Genomic DNA, 27126 nt, shown 5'->3' with positions numbered 1-27126 from the left:
GCAAGAACAGCCGAACACTTTAATAAATAATTAAACATGAAATGACCTTGGACTGAATATATCTAATCAATCTGCTGTGTGTCTGTGTGTGTGAAACTGAGCAGAGCTGAACAAAGTCCTATTTGCTGTGTGAAAGAAGCCATCGTGTAGAACGGGGGATAGTTTAGCAACTGCATACTGATGAAAACTGTCTCCTGCCTACATTTAGACGCCCATCAAAATGCAAATACTGTGTTAAATAGAGTTCTCTGCATCCGCAAGCTGAAGGTGTACCCAATCTATTCACTTGTGTGATCAAGTACAGCCGCCTTTGAGAGGACGGGGTATACAGGCATGCAATACAGTCAGTAAATGAGGATAAATTCATATCCTTATCACGATCTTGCACTACACAATGAAATGCAGGGCAGCCACTGACATACACACACACACACACACACACACACACACACACACACACACACACACACACACACACACTAGGGTACTATGGGACTTACCCCTAAAAACATGAGACATGCTAGCATGGGAAATTTAAAAAAACATGGTACATCAACAAAGACTGACAACTCCATAGTACATTTTCACATTAAAAAAAACATGGAAGTTCCATAGTATGTTTTGTGGTTAGGGGGTTTAAATTTAGAGCTCTATTGCGGTGTTATTTTAACATTATTTATATACCATTATAATATTTATCAATATTTAGATTTTTGAATCACACTTTTTGGTATTTTTGTGTTTTTTGTTCTATTTTAGTTTTGATTTTAAAATGTTTTATTTAGATTTAATTGATTTTTAATTCAGTTTTAGTTGTAGTAATTTATTTCAGTTAATAGCCAGCTTTTCTAATTTAAGCTTTTCATCTAATATCTAATAATATGTATTTCATTTCAGTTTTATTTAACAGAATCAGCTCTACTGATTTGTGTAAAAAAAGAGAAAAAAAAAAGAAGAAAAAAAACAAACCACATCTGTGAAGGAGAATGTAGGGAAAAATCAATGTAGAAAATCAATATGTACCACTGTAATGTCTCATTATCTAGAACCGGGCCAATTAATGAGACCTGCAAAGATGTTTTAACAATTTCCTGCTATAAAAATAAATAAACGAAGAGCTATTTCTTTCAAATGCCACATAATAGCGATAATTTAACTTTATAAAGGGTTTTTACCAAATAAGATCAATTTTAATGTTTCCAGGGCCAATATCATGTTAGAAAGGTGTCAAAGAGTCAAATTAGTAAAGCCCCCACACAAGATAAGGTGCCACAGTCAATGGCCACGGTCAAATAAATACTGAAGCCATTGAGCTGCTGGCTCAAAACCGGCTGCTTTAGTTTGCTGTGACCTTGTCACGGGGCTTCAGTCTTATCGTCACAACACAGACATGTGACCTTCAGCTTTGTGTGTTAGTTAGCAGCATACAGCCCAGGAAGAAAGAGACGGTAACGTCTGTTATCACAGAGCTCCTTTACCTATAGAAAGACTGTACTAGCACAGTGACCATGATTAGTTCGGGACTGTGTGAGTATGAGTTTGAAAGTTTGAAAAAGGTTATGATATGCCATTAAAGACCTCATGAAATCAAATTAGAGTTATGGGGTTTTTAGAACATGTGTGTTAGGTCATCTGTATGCTAGTGTACTTCTAAAAGTTGGCAAAACAAAAACCATAAAGACTAACAAAAAAAAAACTAGGTGAATATTTAGAAAGAAAGTGATTAGACTTTGAATAAGCTGAATTTCCAGGTCATGTCATTCGTTTATACAATATGAATTGCAAATTTTTTTGCGCATATTAGTGAGCATTCTAAATGGTTCAAAATGAATTTTTTTATGTTAATTTTGAACTCATGGTCTCGAAGGCAAATTAAGCCCAGCCATATGGAAATGGTTTCAGTTTTTGGACATTTCGACTCTGGCCAGAGATATTTATGCAGATTTATGCAGTGCATTTGGGTTGTGTTCTTCATATCTTCACTTTGGTGCAATGAATAAAAATTTTTTGTGCTACATAGAGTATTATTAAAAGAAAAGAAATGCTTCCTATAAACTTTTACTAATTTTACAATGTGGTAAAATTTGTCACTGATCTTTTCTCTCGTGGGCTGATTCGGCAGTGAGAGTCTGACTTTAGTTAAGTTTTACACCAGTTTTATGTACTCGCTGAAGCCAAGTTTTTCCTGCATTTGGCACTTGACGAGTGTTAATGTAATGTGATTGTAGAGATTCATGCAGTGCATTTGGATTCAGTAAAGCGTACCGAAGATGTGATTCCAGTATTCTGTCCAAGCGTTTATAGAACGGCCGTGAGGTGAAGTATCCGCTCCAGTAGTGGTCGTCTCGATCCGCATACGTGAAAAAGTCTCCGCTTACCACAGGCAACGCCAACTGGCCAACGTTCATGCCATCTGGATCCATGCCAGTGCTTTTACGCAAGGCCTCGAAATAATCTGAAATGGTTCCAAACTGGGCCTGCAAAGAGAAACAAAAGAGGTATATAGCTAAATGTATATACAATGAATGTCTGAAAATATAAAAAGAGTTCAAACTGTGGCCAATTTAGAGTGACTTAGGCAAACACAGAAGCAAGACCTTGACGTGGAGCTCAGGGTGAGAATTCATGTAATCAAAGAGTTTCTGGTAGTTATCAAACTGTTGGTCCCATTCGACAGCTTCAGTGTAGCGGAAATCATCTCCAAGTGGTGCTAGCAGCACCTTGGTCCGAAAAAGCTTGGATTTCTTCCTGTACTGGTCCAACAGCGTCTGAACTCTAAACATGGAGAGACTAAACTAAGTGGAGGGAAATCTAAGTCTGATCTGATTCGAGGGAACACTAATCCACAAACAATGACATGGAAAAAGGGACACAAATTGTTATTCATTGAATCAAACTTTTTTTCAAGACAATCAGTGTTATTTCTAGGTCGTCACAAGTAAATAAGGTAGTTCCTAATGTCTGTAAATGGTGTGTATAGGTGTACCTCTCCTGTACGTTGTTGTGGGTGATGACCTGAGGAGGAATTCTCCACGGACAGCTGATTCTTCCTCCTGGCAGTCTTTTAAAGTCAAACTGGCAGCAGATCTTTGGGTCAGGACCACATGTATGGGGAACATCGTAGCTGTAGAATGGCATCATGTGACACAAAATGTCTGAACTTGAGTCCTGATCTGTTGGAATAAAAAACAAACGCAATTTTATATTGACCAGTCAAAGGTATGGCCACATTGGCAAAATTTCACCAAAATTCCATCAATAAGTCCATTATCCACTGTTTGCTACCAACCAAAGTGACAATTACAACTTCCCAAAAATACGAACTTCCCAGGAGGACTTGAACACACATCAAATAGAAATTTAAAGCTAATAGTCTAAGGCTGTGTGTTCACCTAAGCGTTTTTAGTCAACTGAAAACGCCTAGCTGTGAGCGCTTGAGAGCGTTTTGGCAGAACCCTTCTCCACTGTGATTGGACGGTTGAGCAAAAAGCGACAGAGGTGAGCGCTGCGTTTTACCCAAAGTTGAACATTCTTCAACTCTCGGTGACTGGTATAAAACGCTGAACGTTCAGCGCTTCAGCGTGAAATAGACTCTCAGCGCCCCACGTTACACTCCTGGAGTTTTAAAAACGACGCGCTCCAATTGAAAACAACTGGAAAAGGTGCAGCCATATTGGCAAACAAAAAAGATCCATTGTCTATAATCAATAGTGTAGCAATGTATGAAGCACAGATCACACAGATGTCACTTTCAAACCAAGAAGCTGTCTGTTGGTCAACATGGCAAATTTGCGTGATCAACTTGAACCCTTTTGCGTAATCTGAATAAGAAAATCGAGAATCCCAATTCCTATTGAAATGTCTGGATTTCACCCAGTAAAATTCACAGAACAACAGTATATTTGACAACAACTAAACCCTAATACACTGCCCGGCCCAAAAAAATGTTGTGATGTTATTTCCGTCAAGAAGTGCATCAATTTTTGGTCAAGATCTTGTATTGACAATGCAAGAGTCCAGCACTCTGTAAAGTCTCCTCCAGCACATCCCAAACACTTTCACTGAATTTAAGGTCTGGTGCCCATTCATGTGTGAAAATGATTCTTCATGCTCGCTCCCAACCATTCTTTCACAATTTGAGCCTGAAGAATCTTGACATTGTCATCCTGAAATAAGGCCTTGATGTGGTTTCCTAAATGGTTGTTTAAGAAATGAAAAGCTACACACTCCATCAATTAGGGTTAGAAGAGCTGTAGCCAAACCTATAACATGCTAGAAAAATAACAATCACTGCAATAATGATCCAATCATATCCTCTTAAGCATTTGCAAATTTAAATCCAAACGGCGACTTTTTTCTTTTCTTTTTTTGGCAGGGCAGTGTTTTTAAATGTTACATATAAAATAAATATGTAAAATAAAACAACTTGGTCCACCTCTGAAATGACTTCTGTGTTCCCCTCTCACTTTTGGGTCTTTTCCAAAAAATAAGTACGTAACACCCACTTACTTATGATACAACCAATTGCTGAAGCACAGAATCAAGTCCCAATTTTTCTATTACACACTGAAAATGTTTTGTTTACACATAATTCAGAGTGCGAATATGACCAACAACAAGAGTCCATCCATTTTCAGGGCAGCAAATTATGAACTGATCCACTAATGTCAAAATCCAATCATATTTAATTTGCAATAAAAATATTCAATTACCCATTCAGCACAGCATGTGCTCCAGAGTGACCTTCATAAAAGCTGTGTGAATTAATAATGCAAGATTTCCCTTTAAACAAGGGACCAGATGTGAAGCACAGAGTAGTCTGGCTGTCTGTTAAATGGTGATATATGGAATTACACTGAGTAGAAACTAATTCAGCCTGGCATAGAGTGCACGCTGTTGCAGCCAAATGAACTGTAATCATATTTGTTCAGCAGCGGCTACTGTCAGAGATCTAAGTTAGGAGTCCATTTTTCCAAGGGTTTTTTAACACTAGCTCTGGGAAAAAACATCGTATCCCAAACAGATGCATGACACTGAACAGACAGACAACGGAAAACAATAGAAGCGATGTGGGAGGATATTTCCCCTGACTTCTCTTTTGTTTGATGTTCTGAGAAAAACTGGCTCCAATTCAGCCCTTGTATCGTTTTACTCATTTCCCTCAGCTCTTATTTTATATTCAAATCACTAGAGAACAAGTGCCAATGGAGAAACAAATGACAAATACAATGATTTTACCAAGAAGATTCTTAGTGAATGTATGAAGTCAGTTCTCTGCAAGTTTACACAAGAAACTTTTCCCTACATAGTGAGAGATTAGTTGAAGGTTGTAGGGCTTACACTTAACATGAATTATTCAAACCTGATGTTGTCTCACTAATAAGCACTCTCATAATGCAAACTAAAAGAAATGTTTTAAAATGCTTAGACTTTATCAAGAAATTTAGGATATTTCATGTTTTAAATATTTTTTTTTATTTGAATAATTATTTGAATATTCAATATATAGCATATTTAGTTGAATTCATAACATTGAAAGAAGTTAGGTTTGTACTTCAGCAGTGTGGAAATAAACAAATGTACTGTGTTCAATTATTAAATAAATGAAACGTCATTAGGTAAGCTTTTGTAATACACGTTTGTTTCTTTTATCTCCTTCATCAGAATAACAGAGCAAACTAATTTACATTATAATAACACCAAAAATAGCCAGTTACAAAAACCCCTTAAATCCTTTGTTTTCATAACCGGTATGTATAATTTACACTATTTTTATGAAACCACAGACAACATACTTGTGTCATTTACAGATTTTACAGTCTGGACTGTTCGTTTGCTCAAATCTGTTCATAATCTTACAGCATACAGCTTTAGGTTTTAATAATGTATTAGTGAATGTTGAAATTAACATTAAAATGAATAAATGCTCTAGAAGTATTTTTCATAATTAGCTCATTATAAGTAATGTAGTTAACTAATGGAACCTTACTAATAATAATTTTGTGCATTTACTTCTGCTTTAAAAGAAATAAATGCTACTTGGTTTGATATGTGAAGAGTGGCACAACTGTATCTCAGCAAGGTTGAGAAATTAGAGATATTTTTCTCTTTCATGATACAACATTTGACGTGAGGTGTTCGAGTGAACTTGAACACTATCCACATGTATCTACACGCAGGATGTTAATAAACGATAATTATCCAGCCATAAATGATGAAATGCAGGAGGAGGAGTCCAGGGTGTGATGCACGGTCACTGCTCCATTATTATCATTCATTTAACCTGGCTTCCTGTGTGATAAGAGCTTTCTGAGCTCCAGGCTTTTCTGTTTGATGAACTCAACCAACCTGAAAGCTGGGCTCAGTAGTGAGCAGAAAGTTTTCACGCATACAAATACTCAATCAGGAGAGCATCAACTGGACAAGCGATATCAACTCATCGCAGACCCACACAACACAACATCATACGATAGCTTCAAGCATGAGGTAGATCATTACGGCTCCTGTCAACATCTCAGTTTGTGGTTATCTTTCAGGGCGAGGGGCTGAATGACCTCCAGTGATGGAGATGTTTCTGGAACGAGAGTGAGCTTCCACTAGGCACAGACTGTGTTGGGTCCGTTACCAACTGCAGCTGTAGATGCTTCACAGGAAACTGGATTTATCTCACTTCGACCTCTATTTCTAAATCATGAGGCTAAATGTAACGAGCACCCCCTCCTACCCAGGTTTTAATCAACGTAATCGCTAAATAAAAGATGGATTCAATCAATGGGAAGTGTGAATGGCACCACAGAGCAGCTCATATGATTAGAACAGGCTCCTACAGAGATTTCCAATCAAACGTGTGAGGCCACTCTGACACACACGGAGACTTAAAGGGACAGTTCGTCCAAAAATGAAAAAGATGCCAACAATAACAATTTGGTTAATTATAGTGACAATGAATGAAGAACTCACTATTTGTATATAGCCTTTTAATATATTAACAATGTAGAGACTGCAATATATTAGCTATGAATAAACTATAAACTAATAGTTTGCAAATGATTTGTAAGAACTTTATTACTGTATACTTGTTAAGTGTTACCCATCCTATTTGCTATTTTACAGAAAAACATCACGAATATTAAAGCACTGCATAAATGGACTTAAAACACTTTGTATAACTTCATTCTCTATTTCCTACATTAAGATCAGTTGCTCACCCCAGTTCTGTCTCCAGAAGAACTCTAGGGTCTTCTGGGAGGAGAAGTGTTTCTTCACTGTGTAGTGCACTCTCTGGATCAGCATGTTGGACAGACCGGCCTGTCTGAGCAGGTATGTCTGGGTAGGAGAGTGACCGAATGGATCCACAGCCCAGCCAGTCTTGGGTTTCACTCCTAACAAAAAGAGGAGGAATACAATTTTAGGTTAAATGAACAAATGTATATAATTCAATAAATTGCCTATTTCTGATCATTATTTTTTTCTACTTACTCTAAAGCATTACTGATGCATATAAATGAAAATAATATTCTTCTATATATAATATACAACTGATTTCATTGATACTAATAATAAATGTTTTTTGAGCACCAAATCAGCATATTAAAATGATTTCTGAAGGATCATGTGACACTTAAGACTGGAAAAATCACCACTGAAAATTCAGCTTTCCATCACAGGAATAAATTACATTTTAAAATATATTAAAATAGAAAACAGTTATTTTAAATTTAAATAATATTTCACAAAATTACTGTTTCTACTGTATTTTATTACATAAATGCAGCTTTAGTGACCAAAATAGAATTCTTTCAAACACACACACTCACAAAAAATCAAACTGAACACAAACTTCTGAACGGTAGTGTACATAGCGATTTTTTTTTAGCTATATCTAGCTATATATATAGCTATATTTAGAAACAGCTAATAGAATCATACACTTAAGTTAGAACTTGGTTAGGGTCCATTTTTAGTGTGTCTAAACAAAAAAATCAGTGTATGTGAATCAGTAGAGCATTTACAACAGCTCTGAATGTAAGGTGAGGCGATTCTCAGAAAGGACTCATGGAACAGAGTAAAACCCAGGAGATTCAGGTAATCTTGAAAGGCATGTGTACCCTGAAGAGACCTGTGTTTATATTCATGAGCACATGAGAATGAGCAAACCTTAACTCAGCAGCTCAAAGTTCTCCTGAGTGTAATACTGGCATCATCGGCTAAACAAGTGTAGTTTGAAATCCAAAGACTCATTGTAGAATCTGTCTCTACAATCAATCTATATTTGAGAAACCGGTCTACTGACAGCTGAGATATCAGGAGAGCAGATGGTAGAGTGGATGTGTAGTAATGAGAGCCAGGGCTATGCTCCATGTTTTAATACACTAATAATGAACATTGAAAAAAAAATCTCCCAGAGGTCTTTGAGCCAATATGGGAAGCATACATATGTAGAGGAGCTAAAATTCCTTATAGTATTGCAGTTAAGAGGTTTAGCATTCTGGGTTTCACAACCCACATCTTGAGCTGAGGTTGATTCAGAATTTAAATAGGTCTGAAACAAGATATTGATACCCAATTCAACCTAGGACCGCCCACAGTCCCTTCGAACCGGAAACCTGGAAAGTTCTTTCTTGATATAACAGGTTATAATCTATTTGGCTGACTTTACATAACTTCTGGGTGTAAAAGTACACAGCACTTATCATCAATCCATATGTTATGCAGCTATGAGGTAAACTCTTAGATTTGATGTGGAGTTATCAACCAAAGTAAAAAAGCAATAAAATTTACATACCCAAATTTTTATCCAACCACTGGTGGCCTTCAACTAACTGATCTATCAATGCAAAGTAGTGAGCGTTGGCTTCATCAGGCATCACCCAGCCTCCTGTAGCCACCTCCAGCTGACCGCTCTCTACAAGCCTGTATCAGAGAAAGAGAGTGAACGAAAGAGAAGGAGAGAAAAATCTTCTTAGCCAACATGAAACTGCATTCACAAACGCATTTTACTTCTGTAAGGATCAGATGCATCAGGAATTGATTCGACCATGAGGGTGTTTTCACACTAGCTCTTTTGGTGCATGTCCTAGGTGTGTGTAAGTACGCATGTGAGTGTGTTCTGCATTGGGGATGTTCTATGGTCTCATGCCTTCATTAGTGTGAGTGTTTCTTCTGGATTGTGCCAGATTTATTATATTGTTTTGACAAATAAAATGGGAGTCAGATTGACCCGCGAAGGAAGGAGGTGTTACTATTTTTATTACAACCATAAACTCCTCAAAACCAGGCAATTTTTCAAGTGTGACAAAAGTCCAAAGGTCTTGGATCACTCCGATGAACACTAAATTTGCAAAAAGAAATTAAAGAAAATACATTTTGGGTCAAAATGACCATAAGGGCTAGTTTTAGTCAAGACCACTTTGTACTAATTCGCTCCCTCGTTTTAGTTAAATCGTGGCCCTGTTGTAGGGCTGTGCAATTAATTGAATTTCAATTTCAATTTCGATGTTTGCTCCCAACGATCACCAAAATAGTATAATCGAGTAAAAACGATTATTTTGCCATTTTCTGTTTTGAAGGAACGCTCTTATTTTGTCTTGTGTTCTAAATGACGCGCGCACGTGCACATCCGCCCTTCCCGATGCCGTAAACTCTCTCAGCTTGAATGTTTAAACTGATAAGACTTAAAAAGAAGTGAAAATGATAAACTTTAGTTACGATGCAATGCTGGCCCGATTGTACAAGTGACAATTCCATCATGTCCCGACTCCTAAACGCGAATGTGTAGTTTCGACGCTTGCTTTGTCCAGCGCATTTTGAGAGACAGAGAGAGAGAGAGACGCATCACCGCTGAACACTCACGCGGTTTGTGAAATTGCGTCTTGGAGAAAGTTTTAAAATTATTGATTTGATTTTATAATCTGTGTGGATTCATTTAAGATACTCATACAATCTACATGCTAAAGTGAATCAATGTTTGTGGGGAATTTCCCGCATTATAAGTGGTAGACCTGCGGGAATTATTAAAATACTCATTGAAGTATTATCTGTTACATTATTTATTTTAATAGTTCAAAAAGTACAATCAATGTTCACATTTCGATTTTTAAGAATTGTTGAAAGGTGTCTTTGGTAACACTTTACAATAAGGTTCATTAATAATTAGCATTATAACTAACTTACCTTTGTTAAGATTAACTAATAATGAACAATAATTCTACAGCAACTTAGTTAATATTAATTTCACCATTTACTAATACGTTATTAAAATGAAAGGTTGTATTTGTTAACATTAGTTAATGCACTGTAACTAACATGAACAAACAATGAACAGCTGTATTTTTATTAACTAGCATTAAAAAAGATTAATAAATACTGTAACAAATGTTTTTCTCATTGTTAGTTCATGTTAGTTAATACATTAACTAATGTTAACTAATTAACATTATTGTAAAGTGTTACCGTGTCTTTTTAATAAATGCAACACGTTCCCAAAGTCATGTGAAATAATCGTGTTACATAATCGTGATTTCAATATTGACCAAAATAATCGTGATTATGATTTTTCCCATAATCGAGCAGCCCTACCCTGTTGTACTAATTCATTCACTAGTTTTAGTCCAATCATGGCCACTTTTTACTAATTCACTCCCTCATTTTAGTTAATGTACTATTACATTTCAATATTTGATTTAAAAAAAAAAAAAAAAAAATTTATTTAAAATTTTTACATTGTGTACCAACTTAGGAATACAAAGAAACCCAAACAATACGACCATAACAACCCTAAGGGCTGCCATATAGTTTGGAATTGGAAATGAGATTTGGACTCCAAGGAACGTATCCTCTCCAGTTGTATGACATGAAACAATTCACCCAACCAAGCTTTGAAACATGGAGTCTGAACATTTACAGTTTAAAAGTATTTATTTTATTTTTTTCACAAGAGTCAAGCACATCAATATGTCACAGTCACTACATTTCCCATCATCCTCCCTGGCCGTCACCTGCATGCTCTTCCTCTGTTCATTGTTCAGTTTCTAGCCACTCCATCATGAGTTAATTCGGTTCAGCTGTATCTTGTTAGTTACTATGGTTACTGTCATTGAGTTAATTTGCCCCAGCTGTGTCTCGTTTCCCTGATCTGTTCTCTCTATTTAAGCCCTCTTTAAGGCTGCTTTCACACTGGGCTTGTTTGCTGTGATCCAAATGCACCCCCCCACAGCGTTGGTCTGGTTTCACACTCAACTTGAGTCTATCGAACCCTGGTGCATTTGTGTTCGTCTTACGTCATGGCATACGTGCACGCCGCATGATAGAAAACAGAACGCGAGTCAATATATTGTGTTTTTTTATTAATTTGATGTACAGCTGAGTGAACAACAGGTTTACTGTGTGTGTGTGTGAGTGACGCATAAGGTGGTTTTCTGCTGCTTGCAAATGAATTCTTTTGAGGAGACAGTGGATTTCTATTAATTTGTTGTCCTGATTCCACACGCTGTGCGCGAATACACAGTAGGCTCATTCTCGCTCGTATCCAAAGTAAATCATCAACACTGTCATCCCTTACATGCGTTTTATTTAATTAAATATATAATAATCAGCTAAAACGCATGGGCAGGTCACTTTTCTTCCTGAACAAGACTGCGCACCCGATCCGTGTTGCTTTCACATTCACGTGAACCACGGCACGGTTCGAGTGCAACCGAACTCAGACCACCTCCTCCAGGTAGTCTCGGGTTCGGTACCCCAGTGCGCACCCGGGTCCACATGACAGCGTTCACATTAGTGATTTTTCATGCGAACCGTGCCCCGTTCCGAACAAAACTGCCAGTGTGAAAGCAGCCTTAGTTATCGTTGATGTGTGGCTATGTTTCCTGGTCTAATTTCAGAATTAAAGTCTCCTATTGAATCTCCCTTGTCGTGCGCTTGATCTTAACCACCTCATCCGTAACACAATAAAGGTCATTTCTGAGAGTTTGGAAGAGTGTTTAATGTCTCAGAAGATCCGTGAATTACAAGACCATGGTCTGGCTTAAACTCCTTTTGAAAAACGTTTAGAAAAAAATCGAATATGGCACTCCAAAAATTAAATGGTTTGGGACAAAACCAAAACATATGTGACAAAGAACCCTCCTCTGTTTTACGTCTGTCGTAGACTGGATAAATAGAATTGTATATTTTACTCAATTTAGTTTTGGATTAATACAGTCTATGTACCACTTTAAACTGAATCAACTTGTGCCTCACATTTATTGAGCAGTCTTGAATCTTCTTGAGACTTTCATTCCAGGTTTCATAGGACATTTCTTCATCAAAGTCCTTAGCCCAGGCTTCTTTTATATCATTTGTGTTTACAGGCAGATGGAAAGCATTTACACAGAGTGAAACCAAATGTCTAGAGCTAGGATTTACCAAAAAAAATTGCTCAAATTTGTTAGACTTTGGTTTGTCAATAAATTGTGGAATAACCGTTTGAACACAATGTCTCCCTTATAGATAACGAAAAAAGTTGGAACCTGGGAGATTAAATGCAGATTACAATTGATTCAAATATGCAAATGTACCATCTATAAAGATCCCCAATAGACATCAGGCCTTTGCTTTTCCATTCAATAAAACCTCGGTCTAGCTGAGAGGGTTTAAATATGTGATTGTTATCAAAGGGTGTAAGGACAGACATGTCAGGTGACTTAAGATGTTTCCTCATTTGATTTAATATTCGTAATGAATTTTTAATTATTAAATTGGTCCCAATTAGTTTTGATGAGGGAGACACTTTGGAAAAAAGTTAAACTTGGAGACAAGATGTTGTTAGAGACAATGTCTCTACCGTAAGCCATAGAGGATCAGCCACAGAGAAAGTTTCACCAAAGTTTCACTTCTGCCAATAAAATAAAGCCCTGGCATTTGCTGCCCAATAGTAAAATTTGAACACTGGGAGACCTAGGCCTCCCATCTGGGTGGGTTTCTGTGAGTGCGTTTTTGCTATTCGGGGGGTCTTGTAAGCCCAAATAAACGGTACGATAATTGACTCAACAAGCTTGAAAAAAGATACAGGTATATAAATCAGCATATTTTGAAAAAGGTAGAGGAATTGTGGTAAAGTGACCATTTTATTTGCATTAATTTTGCCAATCACAGATAGCAGAAGGAGCCTCCACCGCTCTATGTTATCTTTTAATTTGTCAATCCTAGCTAAAAACAATTATTTAAATATTTGCTTAGGAATCTTTGGAACCACATGCCAAGGTATGTAAAGTCGTCTTCGACTATTTTGAAAGGCAAAGGACCAACCTGGCAGGGATTTGTGTGTCTAGCAAGTGACATAAACTCGCTTTTGGTCCAGTTAATAGTATACCCAGAGATTTTACCAAAGGTATTAATATAATCAAGTAAATGGGGAACTGATTTGACTGGATCAGAAAGATATATTAAAAGATCATTAGCATATAGACTAACCAAAGCTTCCTCATTTCCAATCTTTATGCCATGTATATGTGGGTGACCTCTGACCCCTACTGCTAGCGGTTCCAACGCAATATCAAAAAGAAGAGGAGAAAGAAGATCTCCTTGCCTAACTCCTCGATAAAACTCAAAGGGGTTAGATTTGTTAGAGTTCGTCAGAATGGATGAATGAGGACATAAATATAGAATTTTTACCCCCTTGATAAAACGACTCCCAACCCCAAAGTGCTCAAGCGCTTTTAGCATGAAAGGCCACTCTATTTGATCAAACGTCTTTTGGGCATCTAGTGAAATGATTGCTCCTGAGGCTTCCTAACCAAAAATCTTTATAAAGAATGTTAAGAAGGAGACGAACACTGCAAAGGGAAAAACGACCTGGTATGTACCCAGTTCGGTCTGGGTGTACTATTGTTGAGATATGTTTTCCAAGTCTGTTTGCTAACACTTTTGTAATCACCTGATCCACGTTAAGAAGCGATATAGGTCTATAATTGGCTGGGTCAGTGTCGTTTTTTCTTTTCTTTAACGGAACACAAATATTGGCCTCATATAATGAATTGGGGAGTATGCCATTGTTATATGAGTCATTGATAATTCTCAATAAGTAAGGGGCTAGTTTTAAAAAGATTATTATTAAATCACATCCAAAGCCATCTGGACCTGGTGCTTTGCCAGACGGAAAGGGCTTGATGGCCTTTGAGATGTCTGCTTTAGAAAGTGAACGTTCTAGGTCTTCTTTTGCAATGTAATTGAGGAAAATTAAGACTATCAGTTAGATTTTTTTGAGTTGCCACTTCATGTCCAATGTAAAATCTGGGTCCTGAAGGAAAACCAGTTAAGAACCACTGATTCAAGTGTGGAAGAATCAGATGAAGACATTAATACCATTTGATAAAAGACTATGAAGACAATTTTTTTTACTTTAGAATAACATACGCTATAACACTAGGAACGTAAAGCATACAATATCCATTTTGATGAATTTAAAGCTTTGAAGAGTACAAAGGAGCTGAACATGTTTCACCACAGCAACATCATCGACAGCATTTCTTCAGGGTTTTCACTACAAAGCACTTTCTTCACATATGCAGCATTACACACAGTAACCAACTTTTTTATATATTTTCAGATTTATTGAGCTTTGCCGCTGCAAACTAATTATTTTCTTGAACAGAGAGCAGACACCTTGGGTAATGGCATCCCTTATTAGAAGTAGACTTCTCCAGGCCTGATTGCTAGTCAGCAGCTTTTCTCTGTAATGCTGAATATTTCAGCTGTGAATCGTATAGCGTGGCCCTCTGGAGGCCAGTAATAAGAGCGGCGCTAGCAAAACCAAGAGCACTAGCTCAGCACGTAACTGACAGAAACTTTCAAAATTACTTTGAAAAATGGTCTATTATTCTCGAATCAATCACTGGCCAAGAGAAAAATCCACTGGGCGGCAGTGATTAGATCCTTCATTAAAGTCAACATGAATTCAAAAACTACCCTATTCACTTTCTTTATACATATTCCTGGTCTTATTCATACACGTCCCTGGTCTTACTGTGCACAATGCAATGCATGTTTTTTGACAAATGCAATGCATACCAAGTAATGGATGAAGAGCATCATTTTAAGCTGACCCTACTATGACCCTTTCTCCATCATTTAAGATGTATTTGGTTCATTTCAGACTACAGCTGCAATTTAGACCACGGAATATGAGTTTCTAAATGCTTCTTCCTATATCAAGTTTAATGTTGCCAGGGAATAAAATTGAGGTTCAGGTGAGGTTAGACCAATTTGAAAATATGTTGACATACTCTTCGATTAGCAGCATATGAAATCTTTGAAAAGTCTCATTCCCAATACTGCAAATTATATATGCCAGCATAGATTGGAATTTATGGACTTATCTGCAGTTCCCATTTTCTTGAGCAGACTCTCAAGCACAGACAACTTGATTTATTCTGAAGATACACCTCCATGTATGTGGCAGTAAAAGAAATTGAATCATTATGCTAGACCTTGATTCGGCTGATATAAAATGAAATAAAACCTGCTCATGCCTGCCAAAAATCTTGATTTGGAGTCAGCCAAGGCCTTCTTGGAAATAAATGGGGGGGTGGGGGGTGTTTGAGGGGGCAAATGTTCAAAAAGAATAGAGCTTGCTTGCTTCAAACTCTTTCTGTGCATCAAATCAATAATGAATAAATATTGGAGTTGGATTTTTCATTTGACTTCAGTCTTCACCTCAGGCCGTTTTGAAAGATGCTCTAATTGGAATTCAAACCCACAGCAGAATTGTTTATTACATTTCCACATGGCATTTGCGTCTTTTCCCAAGGCTAGTTCAACAATGAACACGACCAGTTTTGTATATTTGACATGCATTTATAGCCCAAAGTTTGGAAATATTACAACCTTTTAATGTCTTTGAAAGAAGTCTCTTATGCTCACCAAGGCTGCATTTATTTCATCAAAAAATACAGTAAAAACAGTAATATTGCAAAATATTTGAATATATTTTAAAATGATTTAATTCTGTGATGGCAAAGCTGAATATACAGCATTAGAGCTCCAGATCCATAAGAAATCATTCTAATACGCTGATTTGGTGCTCAAGAAACAATTATATATGTTGAGAACAGTTGTGCTGCTTAACATTTTTGTGGAAATGGTGATACTTTTTCAGAATTCTTTGAGTAATAGAAAGTTCAATTCAATTCAAAGTTCAGCATTTATTTGCATTTACTTAATATAAATCTTTTGTAACATTATAAATGTCTTCACTGTCACTTTTGATCGATTGAATGCATTCTCTATGAATAAATGTATTAATTTCCCTCTTTTACCACAAAACTTTTAATGGTATCATGGTTTCAACAAAAATGTTAACACCAAAAACTGTTTTCAACATTGATTAAAAAAAGAATAAGAAATATTTCTTGAGCAGCAAATCATCATATTAGAAGGATTTCTGAAGGATCATGTGACACTGAAGATAGGAGTAATGATGCAGAAAATTCAGCTTTCAATCATAGGAATAAATTACATTTTTAAATGTATTAAAATAGAAAATAATTATTTTAAATTGTAATAATATTTCACAATATTCCTGAATTATTATAGTAATATCACAATATTACTGAATATTTATTTTCTGATTAAATAAATGCAGATAAATTGTGAGCAAAATTTTGACAGGTACTGTATACCTTTTGAAAAGTTTACATTGAAGAAAATGGTTCTAAAAAATAAATATATACTAGAATCGATGTTTGGTATCATCATTAAAACATAATATGTTTGTATCAATGTCTGGAATTAATTTTGTTGTTGTTTCATTTTTGCGCATAAACCGTCACCTGAGATCTAGGCAATAAAGTACAAACTTTGAGCTTAATTAAAATGGGACCAAAAGCACAATGGAGTCCAAAACTCCTCAACATCTTGCTTACACCAGACCTGTGTGTGAACACTGCAATTAATGAATCCATAAATTACACCAACACATGAGGATAGAAGGATATTAACAACAGAAAACAGCCTCACCTCCTGACAGCATCTCGTTTCTGCTCGTCGATGCTGTCCCACCATTTTGCAAAATATGAGATCTCAGACCAGATCATTTTTCGCCGATTGTCTTCATGTAGTTTCACCACCATGTTGTTGAGAATGTGTTGTGTCTGGTCTCGATAGTAGTCATCGAATGTCTTCAACCAGCCTGAGAAAAACATCACATAAATTTGTAACAGAGGTTGCTGAGATTGTTTTTAATGACTTGATATTTAAAATGGTTTTAACTGAAATTTTTTAATTCTGTCATCATTTATTCACTCTCATTTCATTCCAATTCTTTCTTTTGTGGAACAGAAAATGAAATGTATAGCAGAATTTGTGTGCTATTAAATGACAGTGGATGGGGATCAGGAACAGCCAAAGTCACCATTCATTTACATTGTATGGAAAAGAACAGCTTGGATATTCTAAAATATTCAAATATTCAAAATATCTCATGACAGAATATGCTAATCAATGTCTAGAAGATAGTTAACTGACATCAGCTGCATAAATTCTGCAACTAACCATTCAGAAATGTCCTGTTGCTTTCTACATGTTGTCACTTCTTCTTGAGTCTCTCCATCTTTCTGACTCCGGTTTGAACATAAAAGGCTAAAAGTTTAGAAATTTTCAGTGCATGTCTGTGTGAGGTAAAACGACACGAGCTGTTGAAGCTCTGCCCTCTGTGACGGAAGCAGCAGCTCATTTGCATTTAAAGGGACAGACACCAAAACAGTGCGTTTTTGCTCACCCTCAAAAAGTGACAACTTTAACATGCTATATAAAAATATCTGTGGGATATTTTGAGCTAAAACTTCACATACACACTCTGGGGACATCAAAGACTTATTTGACATCTTGTGAAAAGGGCACCCCTTTAAATTGGGGTGTGAAACAAAAAAGCATTATGGTATCAGCATGTTTTAGGACAAGTATCATTACCATTATAGTATTATTTGAGGTAACATGAAAATGCCATGGTATATGAATACGTTACTCATTCATTGATATATTTCATGGTATAGAAAACACAAGTTTGAGGTTGCTCGTCAAGGCTGCATTTATTTACCAAAAATACAGTCAAAACAGTAATATTGTGAATTTTTTATACAAATTAAATGAAGTTTTTCAATATTTCTTAATAAAAAATATTTTTTTCTTTTTTTTTTCTTTTTAAATGTCAGCTTTGTGCGATAGCAAAGCTGAGTTTTCAGCATCATTACTCCAGTCTTAAGTGGCACATGAATGATCCTTCAGAAATAATTCTAATATGCTGATTTGGTGCTCAAGAAACATTTTTTATTATTATCAATGTTGAAACAGTTGTGCTGCGTAATATTCAGGATCTGATTATTTTGATTTGATACACTTAAAGTTCAAAAGAACAGTATTTATTTGAAAAATATTTTTTGTAACTATGTAAAATTATCAATTTACATCTTTGTGTCACTACAGACACGACATGTATAATGTATAATATAACTATTGTAACTGTACCTTTTTACAGTAGAGCACGACCTCGTGTCAGTACCTCAGAATTGATCAATTTTACAAGCTCAGATTAGCGTGCAATACAAGTTTGAAGTTTTAAATAAACGCTGGCAAATATTTAAAAGTGAAGTGTGTAATTTATGCACCACAATAGGAACCAAACGAAATTGCAAACAAAAGGAGATTCCACAAACACTCCCAGTCTTCAAATGTTTATACAAACTTACACCCAGCAAACAGACACACCCACTTTACTAATACTTAATGATATTTTTAATCCCATATGAAATGTACATGAACATGAAATGACAGTCATCATAATATTAATGATTGCAACTCAAACATTATTGAGAAAACTAATCCTAATAACTAAACAGAGATGTACTTGCAGCTGTCCAAACACCTTTTAGTGCTTTATTTTAGGCAACGACATACTGTAAGCAACCGACCATAACTGACAGTTGCTATTCATCCTTTACCAGAAACCAACACTTGACACCAAACAGGAAAAACAACATGACCTTCCAGTTTTCCCACAAAGCAGTGGTTGTGGTTTATCTTAAGGGAACTTAACAAGTTGCTGTCCAACTAAATTCTAATAAATACAGTATAATTACATAAATATAAATTTACAGTTGATTATGAATTAAATGCAAGTCTGTTTTTGCAGGGAAATGTCGACAAAAACAGGACAGACAGGTCAGGTTACCAAACACACCAACAATGAGCAGGTTTACATGCACACCAAAAAGGACCTGATTTACCGGTTTACATGCAAATCAATAACTTGTTGGCATTGGCAATGCAATTTAACCATGTTTACAAGAAGAAAAAAAACAGGTTATTGCCCAGTGGTGACGTCAAAATGTTAAGCATCCATGTATTTCACTCAGAGTATTCGATTTGTTGTGCATTTTGGTGTTAAATAAAGCATTTAAAACCCCAGAGTATTTCAAAATTTCAAACTCATTCGCACAGACTCATTCGTGATGGGTTCGTGATGCTAGTTACAACAGTCTAGTCACACCTGACTGAGCAGTTAGAACTTTATTATTCATTTTAAAAGTTTGTTTGTGGCGGGATCTTTAATTAGCATGCCCACATTGTGCTGTGTTTTAGCTGTAAGACAGTTTGCCTAGTAAAACCTTTTCTGATAAAGTGCTTCTTTGACTGCTGCGTCACATGCTGTTTTTTTACTGTAGCATCTTGCGCCGTGAGCAATGCATTTTTAACACAGCGTTTCGCTAAGAAGAGTCTTGTGACCCTGTGTTCTGTTGTGCTCCATCAAGCTGAACACATCTTATGTAAATATCACATCTGATCTGGTCTACGGGGGTTCTGTTTGCGATTTAATTTCCTATTTTATGGGTTTCCTGTAACATGACAGAATGGCTTCCAGCATAGTTTGCTTTCAATATTAATAATATGTTACACAAAACTGCTTCACTGCTTATTTAAGAAATAATAAACCAGATTTGACCAGATTTTTTTTTTTTTTTTTTTGCTCTGCAAAATATCCAAACCAACCAGATATAAAAAAAAAAAAAAAAATTGATATATATAAATATCAAAATTAATTGAAATTCCGAAATGTTCATCAGAGAAGAGGTGTATACATTTTTTGCCCTTGATTAAACATCTGAGATCTTAAAAACAGGACTGGCCTTGAAATCGAATGGCTGAAAATATTCCCTGGCTGAAGCATTCTCAAGTTCTGCAAACTGCACACTCATTTTTGGACAGACTGCTGTGTACCTGACAGTGATTTCTTTCTTGTCATTCCTTATGTTGAATGCAAAATATGAATTGCACACTTGCCAATTCACATGGGAGAGTCAAATAATAAACTTCCTGCTTTTGTAGGATGCCATTTCATTGTTAACTCTTTGGCGTCGAGTAAGACAACTGTTAAGAGGAAGGTGCATCAATTCTCGTCTATCACAGCTATGGAAATACCTTGGGGAAAAAACCCTCAGAATGGAAAATCTATTCAGTTAGCTGGTCTAAAGGAATATTCAGAGTTCAATATAAGTTCAGCAATCAACAACATTATCTTCCATCACCACAGGAAATACAATTCCTAGCTAAGCTATTTTTAAGCTGAAAATCACAGTAAGGCACTTACAATGGACAAACATGGAACAAGCCAATAAACAAAATACAAAGTACAGCTATGTAAATATAGAGTATATTTGAACTTCTTTGTCATGGCAACTTTCTCACAATAGGCACAAGGATACCAGAAACCTGGAATCAATATCTGTCTTAAGTGATCCGATCACAAGTGGTCAAACAGGGTCCATATGTTTCCTAACATCGAGATAGTCAGAAGTGCATGTGACCACATCACATCTGTAGTGAGACAGGTTTGTGAGAGGTTTGAAACTTTTCCCGGCTTTAATTGACAATAACTGCCTGATCGAAGCATGCATTTATATACATACGTAAGATTTCACTAAACTTCTTCAGTATGTATGACATCAACATGCGGTGACAAAAGTTTAGAATAAATCAACGGAGAATTGTGCTTGAAACGTCTAATTTGTGCTTAGATTAAATACAGGCATTTATATGTAAATGCCGCAAATATAGTGCAATTTTTTTCAGTGCTTTATTTTCTTTCCTTTTCAATTGTTATGCTAAATCAACACACACTAACACAGTGTGATGTATCAAGGTGATGATGAAACCAGAGACCCTCTACTTGAAATCTGATCTGACCGGTCACAAGAGATTTGAGGCTTGAGACTACCAGGTGTTAAACAGCAATCTGTCTCGTCTGGCTACCTGTGATCAGACCACCCGAGACTGAGCTTAATACCAGGTGCAAATCAGTTTTACACATTGCAAATTCCACCCACAGGAATTTTGTCAGCAACACAAAACCAGACGTTCATCCACCTGGAAAACTATTCCCACCTCAAAAAAGGACAATTTAGCAAACTATAGGATTTTTTATAAGACTATTTAAAGCTGCAGTCCGTAACTTTTTGCGCAGAACTGCATGCATCTTGCAGAAGAAGATTGTAGCCGGAACTACTTCTTTCTGTTTATATTCTTTTCATAGTTCCTAGAACTATTGGCGGAAGTACCCGGATTTTGGCGTGTTCGGAACCGTAGGAACTAGTAACGATTTTAGTTCTAGGAACTCCTTTTGGAGGAACTAATTTAGCTCATACTTCAGAGTAGGATCTGAACCAGCACTATAGGACCTATCCGTGACGTTAGTGTTCGCTGATTGGCCGAATGCACGCGAAAAACCAGCACCCGCCATTTAAAAAAAGCTGTGTACACAGATTATAGCCTATATATTTACTCCAGAAACGAACTCTACATTGGAAAGTAGTGATAGATTAACCTTTACGCTAAGGAGAAAATCCAACACAACTTTGAGGTGACCAAGCGAAACATGATGCATTTCTGCTCAGCTAGCAGCACTGGACATCAACCACACAGCATACGCTAATAACTCATTATTCATTACAATTCATTACTGTCTACTTTCTATGAATGAAAGTTCTAACGTATTAGACAGGACTGTTAGACAGATCGCAATCTAATGAACATGGAGAATGCGAGCACTGTGTGTCAAAATAAAGGTCCACCGCGCCATCAAAATAAAAGTCACAACAACAAGCGCAGCTTACGTCACCTCAGAGTTCATACTAGCGGTGCGAATGCAACCAGGAAAACGTTCCTAGGGGAACCATTAGTTCTCGGGGAACCACCCTGGTGGCTAGTAGTTCCTAGAACTAAGTTCCTAGAAGTATCTGGTGCGAAAGCCCCTTATGTCTATGACGAGTAACACAGGAACTGGGCTACTCCACAGTGCAGTGGTACGACCCGTACCAGTCTAAAATAGTCTGAATATAAATACTTATTATAGGTGTACCATAGTGATTCAGGATAAGACAAAAACGTGGTTTGGAAAACGGATTCATGATGTAGCCTACTTGCTTATTATATATATTTTGAACAAAAAAAAATTACAGACTGCAGCTTTAAATTATTTACACTAACTCTTAGTGCTTTAACAAAAATTCAAGCTTCATATTTCTGCTTGAATCTGAAATACTGTTCCGCTTTATTTGCATGACTCTAACAGGAACTGAATACACTTATAATAATCAAAACGTTTATCAAAAATATTTGTAATATTCATCACATACAACCAGGCCAAAGCACCTGAGATAAACACATGTCTGTTTGATTGATAAATGGTGATTCTTATTGACTACAAACACATGACAATGGTCAACAAACTTTGACTCACCGGGGTCATTATGTGAATGGGGCACAACAAAGACTTGCAGTGGCTCATTGTCCCATTCGTCAGCCTGGTAAGAGATATCAAAGCCTTGTTTCCATACTCCACCATCAGGGTTATCAAAGCTGAGCAAATCATAAACATCCAGCATCTGAAACAAAGCAGGAGAGAACATCATTTTACTGGACTGAAACAGGCATGCACTTCCATTCAATTGAGTTCATAATAAATGGACATCAATATTTATTAGTTACGAAAGTGTTTCATATTTTGTGTAGTTATTTGAAGGCTGGGCAGAGGTAAGTCTTGATAAAAATGAATTTACATTTATCACAGTGAAGCAGATCTTCACAGTTGTCATAAAACTCATTCAAATGTCAATTAATTAAAAGGGGGGAAACGATGCAATTTTATTTTATTTTTACACAATTTCATTCCTGATGACACTCCTTAAAATTTGCAGTGTAATGGTGCATAGTTTATTTCAGCTCACTTTTCTCTGAAGCAAAAAAAAAAAGAATTTCTTTTTAGCAATTCCTGCACGTAAACACAAAGATTTGGACAGGAATTAAATTAAATAATTGGCAAGCACCACAAAACTCTGGTGTTTGGAAATTCAGGTAATTCAGCAGAGATTTTTTTCCTTAGAGACAGGAGGAAAAACAATATTTTCTGTTGCACCTGTATATGCTTATATTACATCACGTCCCCATGTAAAAAAAAAACAAAAAACAAAAAAAATGGAATTAAGAAACAAGCCAAGCCATAAACAAACTTACATGCAAAAGTATGCAAAGATTGTTCTGGTAGAGTAACAATTCAGGCATTGAGATATTTTTCAACCTTCAAAAAAAAGCCAGTGGAGTCTCTGAAAAACAAGTCTCTCTGACATTGATCGATTCATGTTTACCGAACCATCGTTTATGAAAAAATCTTCATTAAGTAGGCCTATTTTGCACATAAAAAACTTTTCAAGGTTGTATCCCAACATATAAAACACATGTGACAACTTGTGAACACCCTTAAACTTTCAGTTAAAGTAGTTAACCAGTATCGTGCTGTGCGATAAATCGTAAATTAATTTCGATTTTGGCTTCCAAAGAGTATGAAAACAAGATAATCGAGGTAATACGATTATTGTGCCGCTGCCAAATTTAGTGGATCACTTTTGTTCCTCCCTGAGCCAAACATCCAAATCAGCTGAATAAGTGAGTGTGGTAAAATGCAGTCTACTGCAGCTAAACTATGGGACGTGCCTGATATTAAACAGTGTTATTAAAAGCTCATTAAGCCGCAAAAGAGATACTGTTTCCCATGCAGCTTTCTGTGCCCGCGCTCCCAGACAGAGCAGAACGCACATAAGCATTATATTGTATACTGTGGGCTTCAGATACGTGCCTAAACGGTCAAATAGCCTACACACATCAATATGCCGTTTTGCTAAGTATCCTCATAATCCAAACAAGTCTTAAGTGAATGTAAACAGTTGAGAAAGAAAACGCATGTGAAACAGTATATTGGATCCGTGCTTTCGGTCTTGAAGGGACAACAGCCCAATATTACTGCTTCAGTCTGTGTCATTAATGTTAATTAAACAACAAAAGACATAGATAAAATCACTCATTGCTCTTGAATGAAAACTTTTGTAGCTTTAATAAGGATTAATCTATACTTAATTTATATAGTGAAGACTATGCAGTGTTATTTTACATTTGATTACATTTTTGAATTCAGTTCCTGTTGTAGGCTATTACTTATCTGAATATCATTGTTAGTACATCTTCCTGTACAACTTTTTAAGCACTGATTATTTAAAAAAAAAAATTGTTCTGTTTTATTTTTTTGTCTGTTTTTAGTGTAATTAGTTTCTTTGTTCTTATTGTGTTGGTGACTGTTAACTTGTCTTCTGTAACCGTTTTGAGGACATTTAACTTGGCTACATTAGTTAACCTAGTATAAGTTTTTGCTGAAGTAGCCTATCGATCGTTTTGAAATTTTATTGATATTGAAAATTAATCATATGATGAAATAAGACTTTGATCATATCACCCACCAATAATCATGATTACAATTTTTGCCATAATCGAGCAGCCCTAGTACAGTATGTCTTAGAAAAAGATGACATTGAGGTTTTAGTTCAGAGGAAGAATTAATATCAAAATGTAGTTTTATTAATTATTGCAAATTGTTGTAACTTCTTTTTTTCCTCTTCTTTTTTTTTTAAAGAAAACCTTTATAAATGTATGAATATGTATACTAGTTACTTTATGGTAAGATTTTTTTTTAATGTTTTTGAAAGTCTCTTATGCTCACCAAGGCTGCATTTATATGATTACAAATACAGTAAAAACAGTAATATTGTGACATTGTATTCAAATTTTAAATAATTGTTTTCTATTTAAATATATTTTAAAATGTCATTTATTCCTGTGATAGTGTCACATGATCCTTCAGATATTATTTTAATATGCTGATTTGGTGCTCAAAAACATTTATTCTTATTAATCATGTTGAAAACAGCTGTGCTGCTTAATATTTTTGAGGAAATCATGATTTCATGGCGCGGTCGTATATAATTTTTTTCAAGGTTTTTGTTTCCTGTGTGCTTTTTTATCCATCTTTCGCGAAGAATGGAGTGTTTTGATAGTATTTTGGGTGCTGGGTCACATCGCTATACATTATACAACTATACAATTTGCAGAAAGAGAAAGATGAAAACCATCAGAAGAGCAAAAACAAAAAAGAATGATTAGATGGAGATGAATGACATGTATAGCAGCATGTGGTAAGGAACATTCTTCTGTTTATGATATATCATATAGCTAGACCTATAACGACAAGACATTTCCAAGCATATCCGGGAGATAAGTCAGTAAATTCGAGTAAAATCACAGGCTTCGCTTATCCCGTGCAAATGCGCCACATGAAATTCAGATGTGGGTGGGTAATTTCTAAATCACACAAGGTCCCCAGATAATACTAATCCAGTGCGAATAGGGCTTAAGACTACCTGCACTCCATCCGCTGCCTTGGAGTACGTCCGTGCTGCAAACTGGCAGTCCTCTGAGTGGATGGGGATCAGCGCAGGAGCACGAGGCATCAATTCCAAGTCTCCCTGACTCATGTTCCCTTCAGGAAATATTTTCCCAACTTTCACAGTTTCTCTCAGGTTAATTACGGAGTCCCTGATGTTGGCAATGATCTCATTGTTCTCTGCAAGCAGTCTTTCTAAGTGGTCTATTTTGTCCTGCAGAATACCAAGCTGGCCCTGTAAAACAGAGAAAAACGGTAACACTTTTAGCACTGCTTTGGACAGGATCACAAGCCCTACAGCACAAAATTCAAACAATGACATAACTGAATATATTACCACATAACCTAAACTTAAATGAATAAAGTGTGTCGCAGACTTTGTTTAAGGGCCTTACGGGTTTTGAAAAAAAAATTACATCCAAAGTAATTTAACACAGCATCTGGCCTGCAACTTTTCCAGATCAGGCACAAGCACCGTGTTTGTGAAAAAGGGAGGGATACAAATTTACAACATTATGCGCCGGTTACACAGACAAGGCATTAGACTAGTCCCAGGCTAAAATGCATGTTTGAGCTGTTTTAACTGAAAGCAACTTCTTAATATGTCAGCGCCATTGTTTTGTCTCAAGATGCACACCAGTAATGATTTTTTTTTTTATAAGGCTCGTTTATAAAACCTAATAGAACTAAGGCCTAATCCTGGCTTAATCTAAGCCCTGTCTGTAAAACAGAGCCTAGATTCAAATTCTCTCACTTTCAGCTGTGGCTCTCAAAAGTCATTCAAACTAGGTGTTTGAATATTTGTCGTGCCATTGTACATCAGTGACAAAGAACATCATTGCTAAACCATGTAAAACTCTCAGGTGATTCGCATTTGCTGCTGCCACAGTTTTAAGGTGAGGTTTAGGGCTAGTCTACTGGATTTGAAATAAACAGCGTATGAAAAACACATGTGAATCCTACAGGACTTGTTTGTGAATTATTGTTAGCAGAAACAACCCCAAACATCACTGGTTATTGGCTGTCTTTTTTAACCCTCCGCACACAACAGAAATGTTTTCCGATATCGTAACGTTGTTTCTGAAAAACACTAAACATAGCCTACATTAAAAAATCCAAATGGACAATGGGTAACTACCAATTGTCTCAAAGAAGATGTGTAGTGGCAACTAGCAAGAGGGAGGGGAAGTTGTTTTAATTACCAGGGATAGGCAAAATTAAGAATTTAAGAATTGACTCCTTTTGGATGTCAAGTTTCGCTGTTGTCGTGAACGCATAAAAATGGTTATCAGTCTGCCGAAGTTTTCCTATTTTTCAGACTTTCATGTTGG

At 36.2% G+C, this 27126-nt stretch overlaps 1 protein-coding gene across 1 annotated transcript in view; it reads right to left on the bottom strand.

Annotated features, from left to right (window-relative positions):
- Nucleotides 1-27126, bottom strand: part of man2a1 (mannosidase, alpha, class 2A, member 1) — a 57371-nt gene that overhangs the window by 28754 nt on the left and 1491 nt on the right. Inside the window, exons 2-9 of the mRNA XM_079870746.1 lie at nt 25773-26030; nt 22769-22913; nt 16996-17167; nt 8786-8913; nt 7209-7382; nt 2987-3173; nt 2598-2775; nt 2266-2477 (exon numbers count right to left, since the gene is read on the bottom strand). Of these exons, the coding sequence (XP_079726872.1) occupies nt 2266-2477; nt 2598-2775; nt 2987-3173; nt 7209-7382; nt 8786-8913; nt 16996-17167; nt 22769-22913; nt 25773-26030 (1454 nt within the window). The remainder of the gene's footprint in view (nt 1-2265; nt 2478-2597; nt 2776-2986; nt 3174-7208; nt 7383-8785; nt 8914-16995; nt 17168-22768; nt 22914-25772; nt 26031-27126) is intronic.

This window comes from Squalius cephalus, assembly GCF_949319135.1.
Source record: "Squalius cephalus genome assembly, chromosome: 5".
NCBI classification, from domain to species: domain Eukaryota; kingdom Metazoa; phylum Chordata; class Actinopteri; order Cypriniformes; family Leuciscidae; genus Squalius; species Squalius cephalus.
The sequence above is the reverse complement of the archived record's forward strand: the minus strand, read 5'-3'. Positions and strand labels throughout refer to the sequence as shown.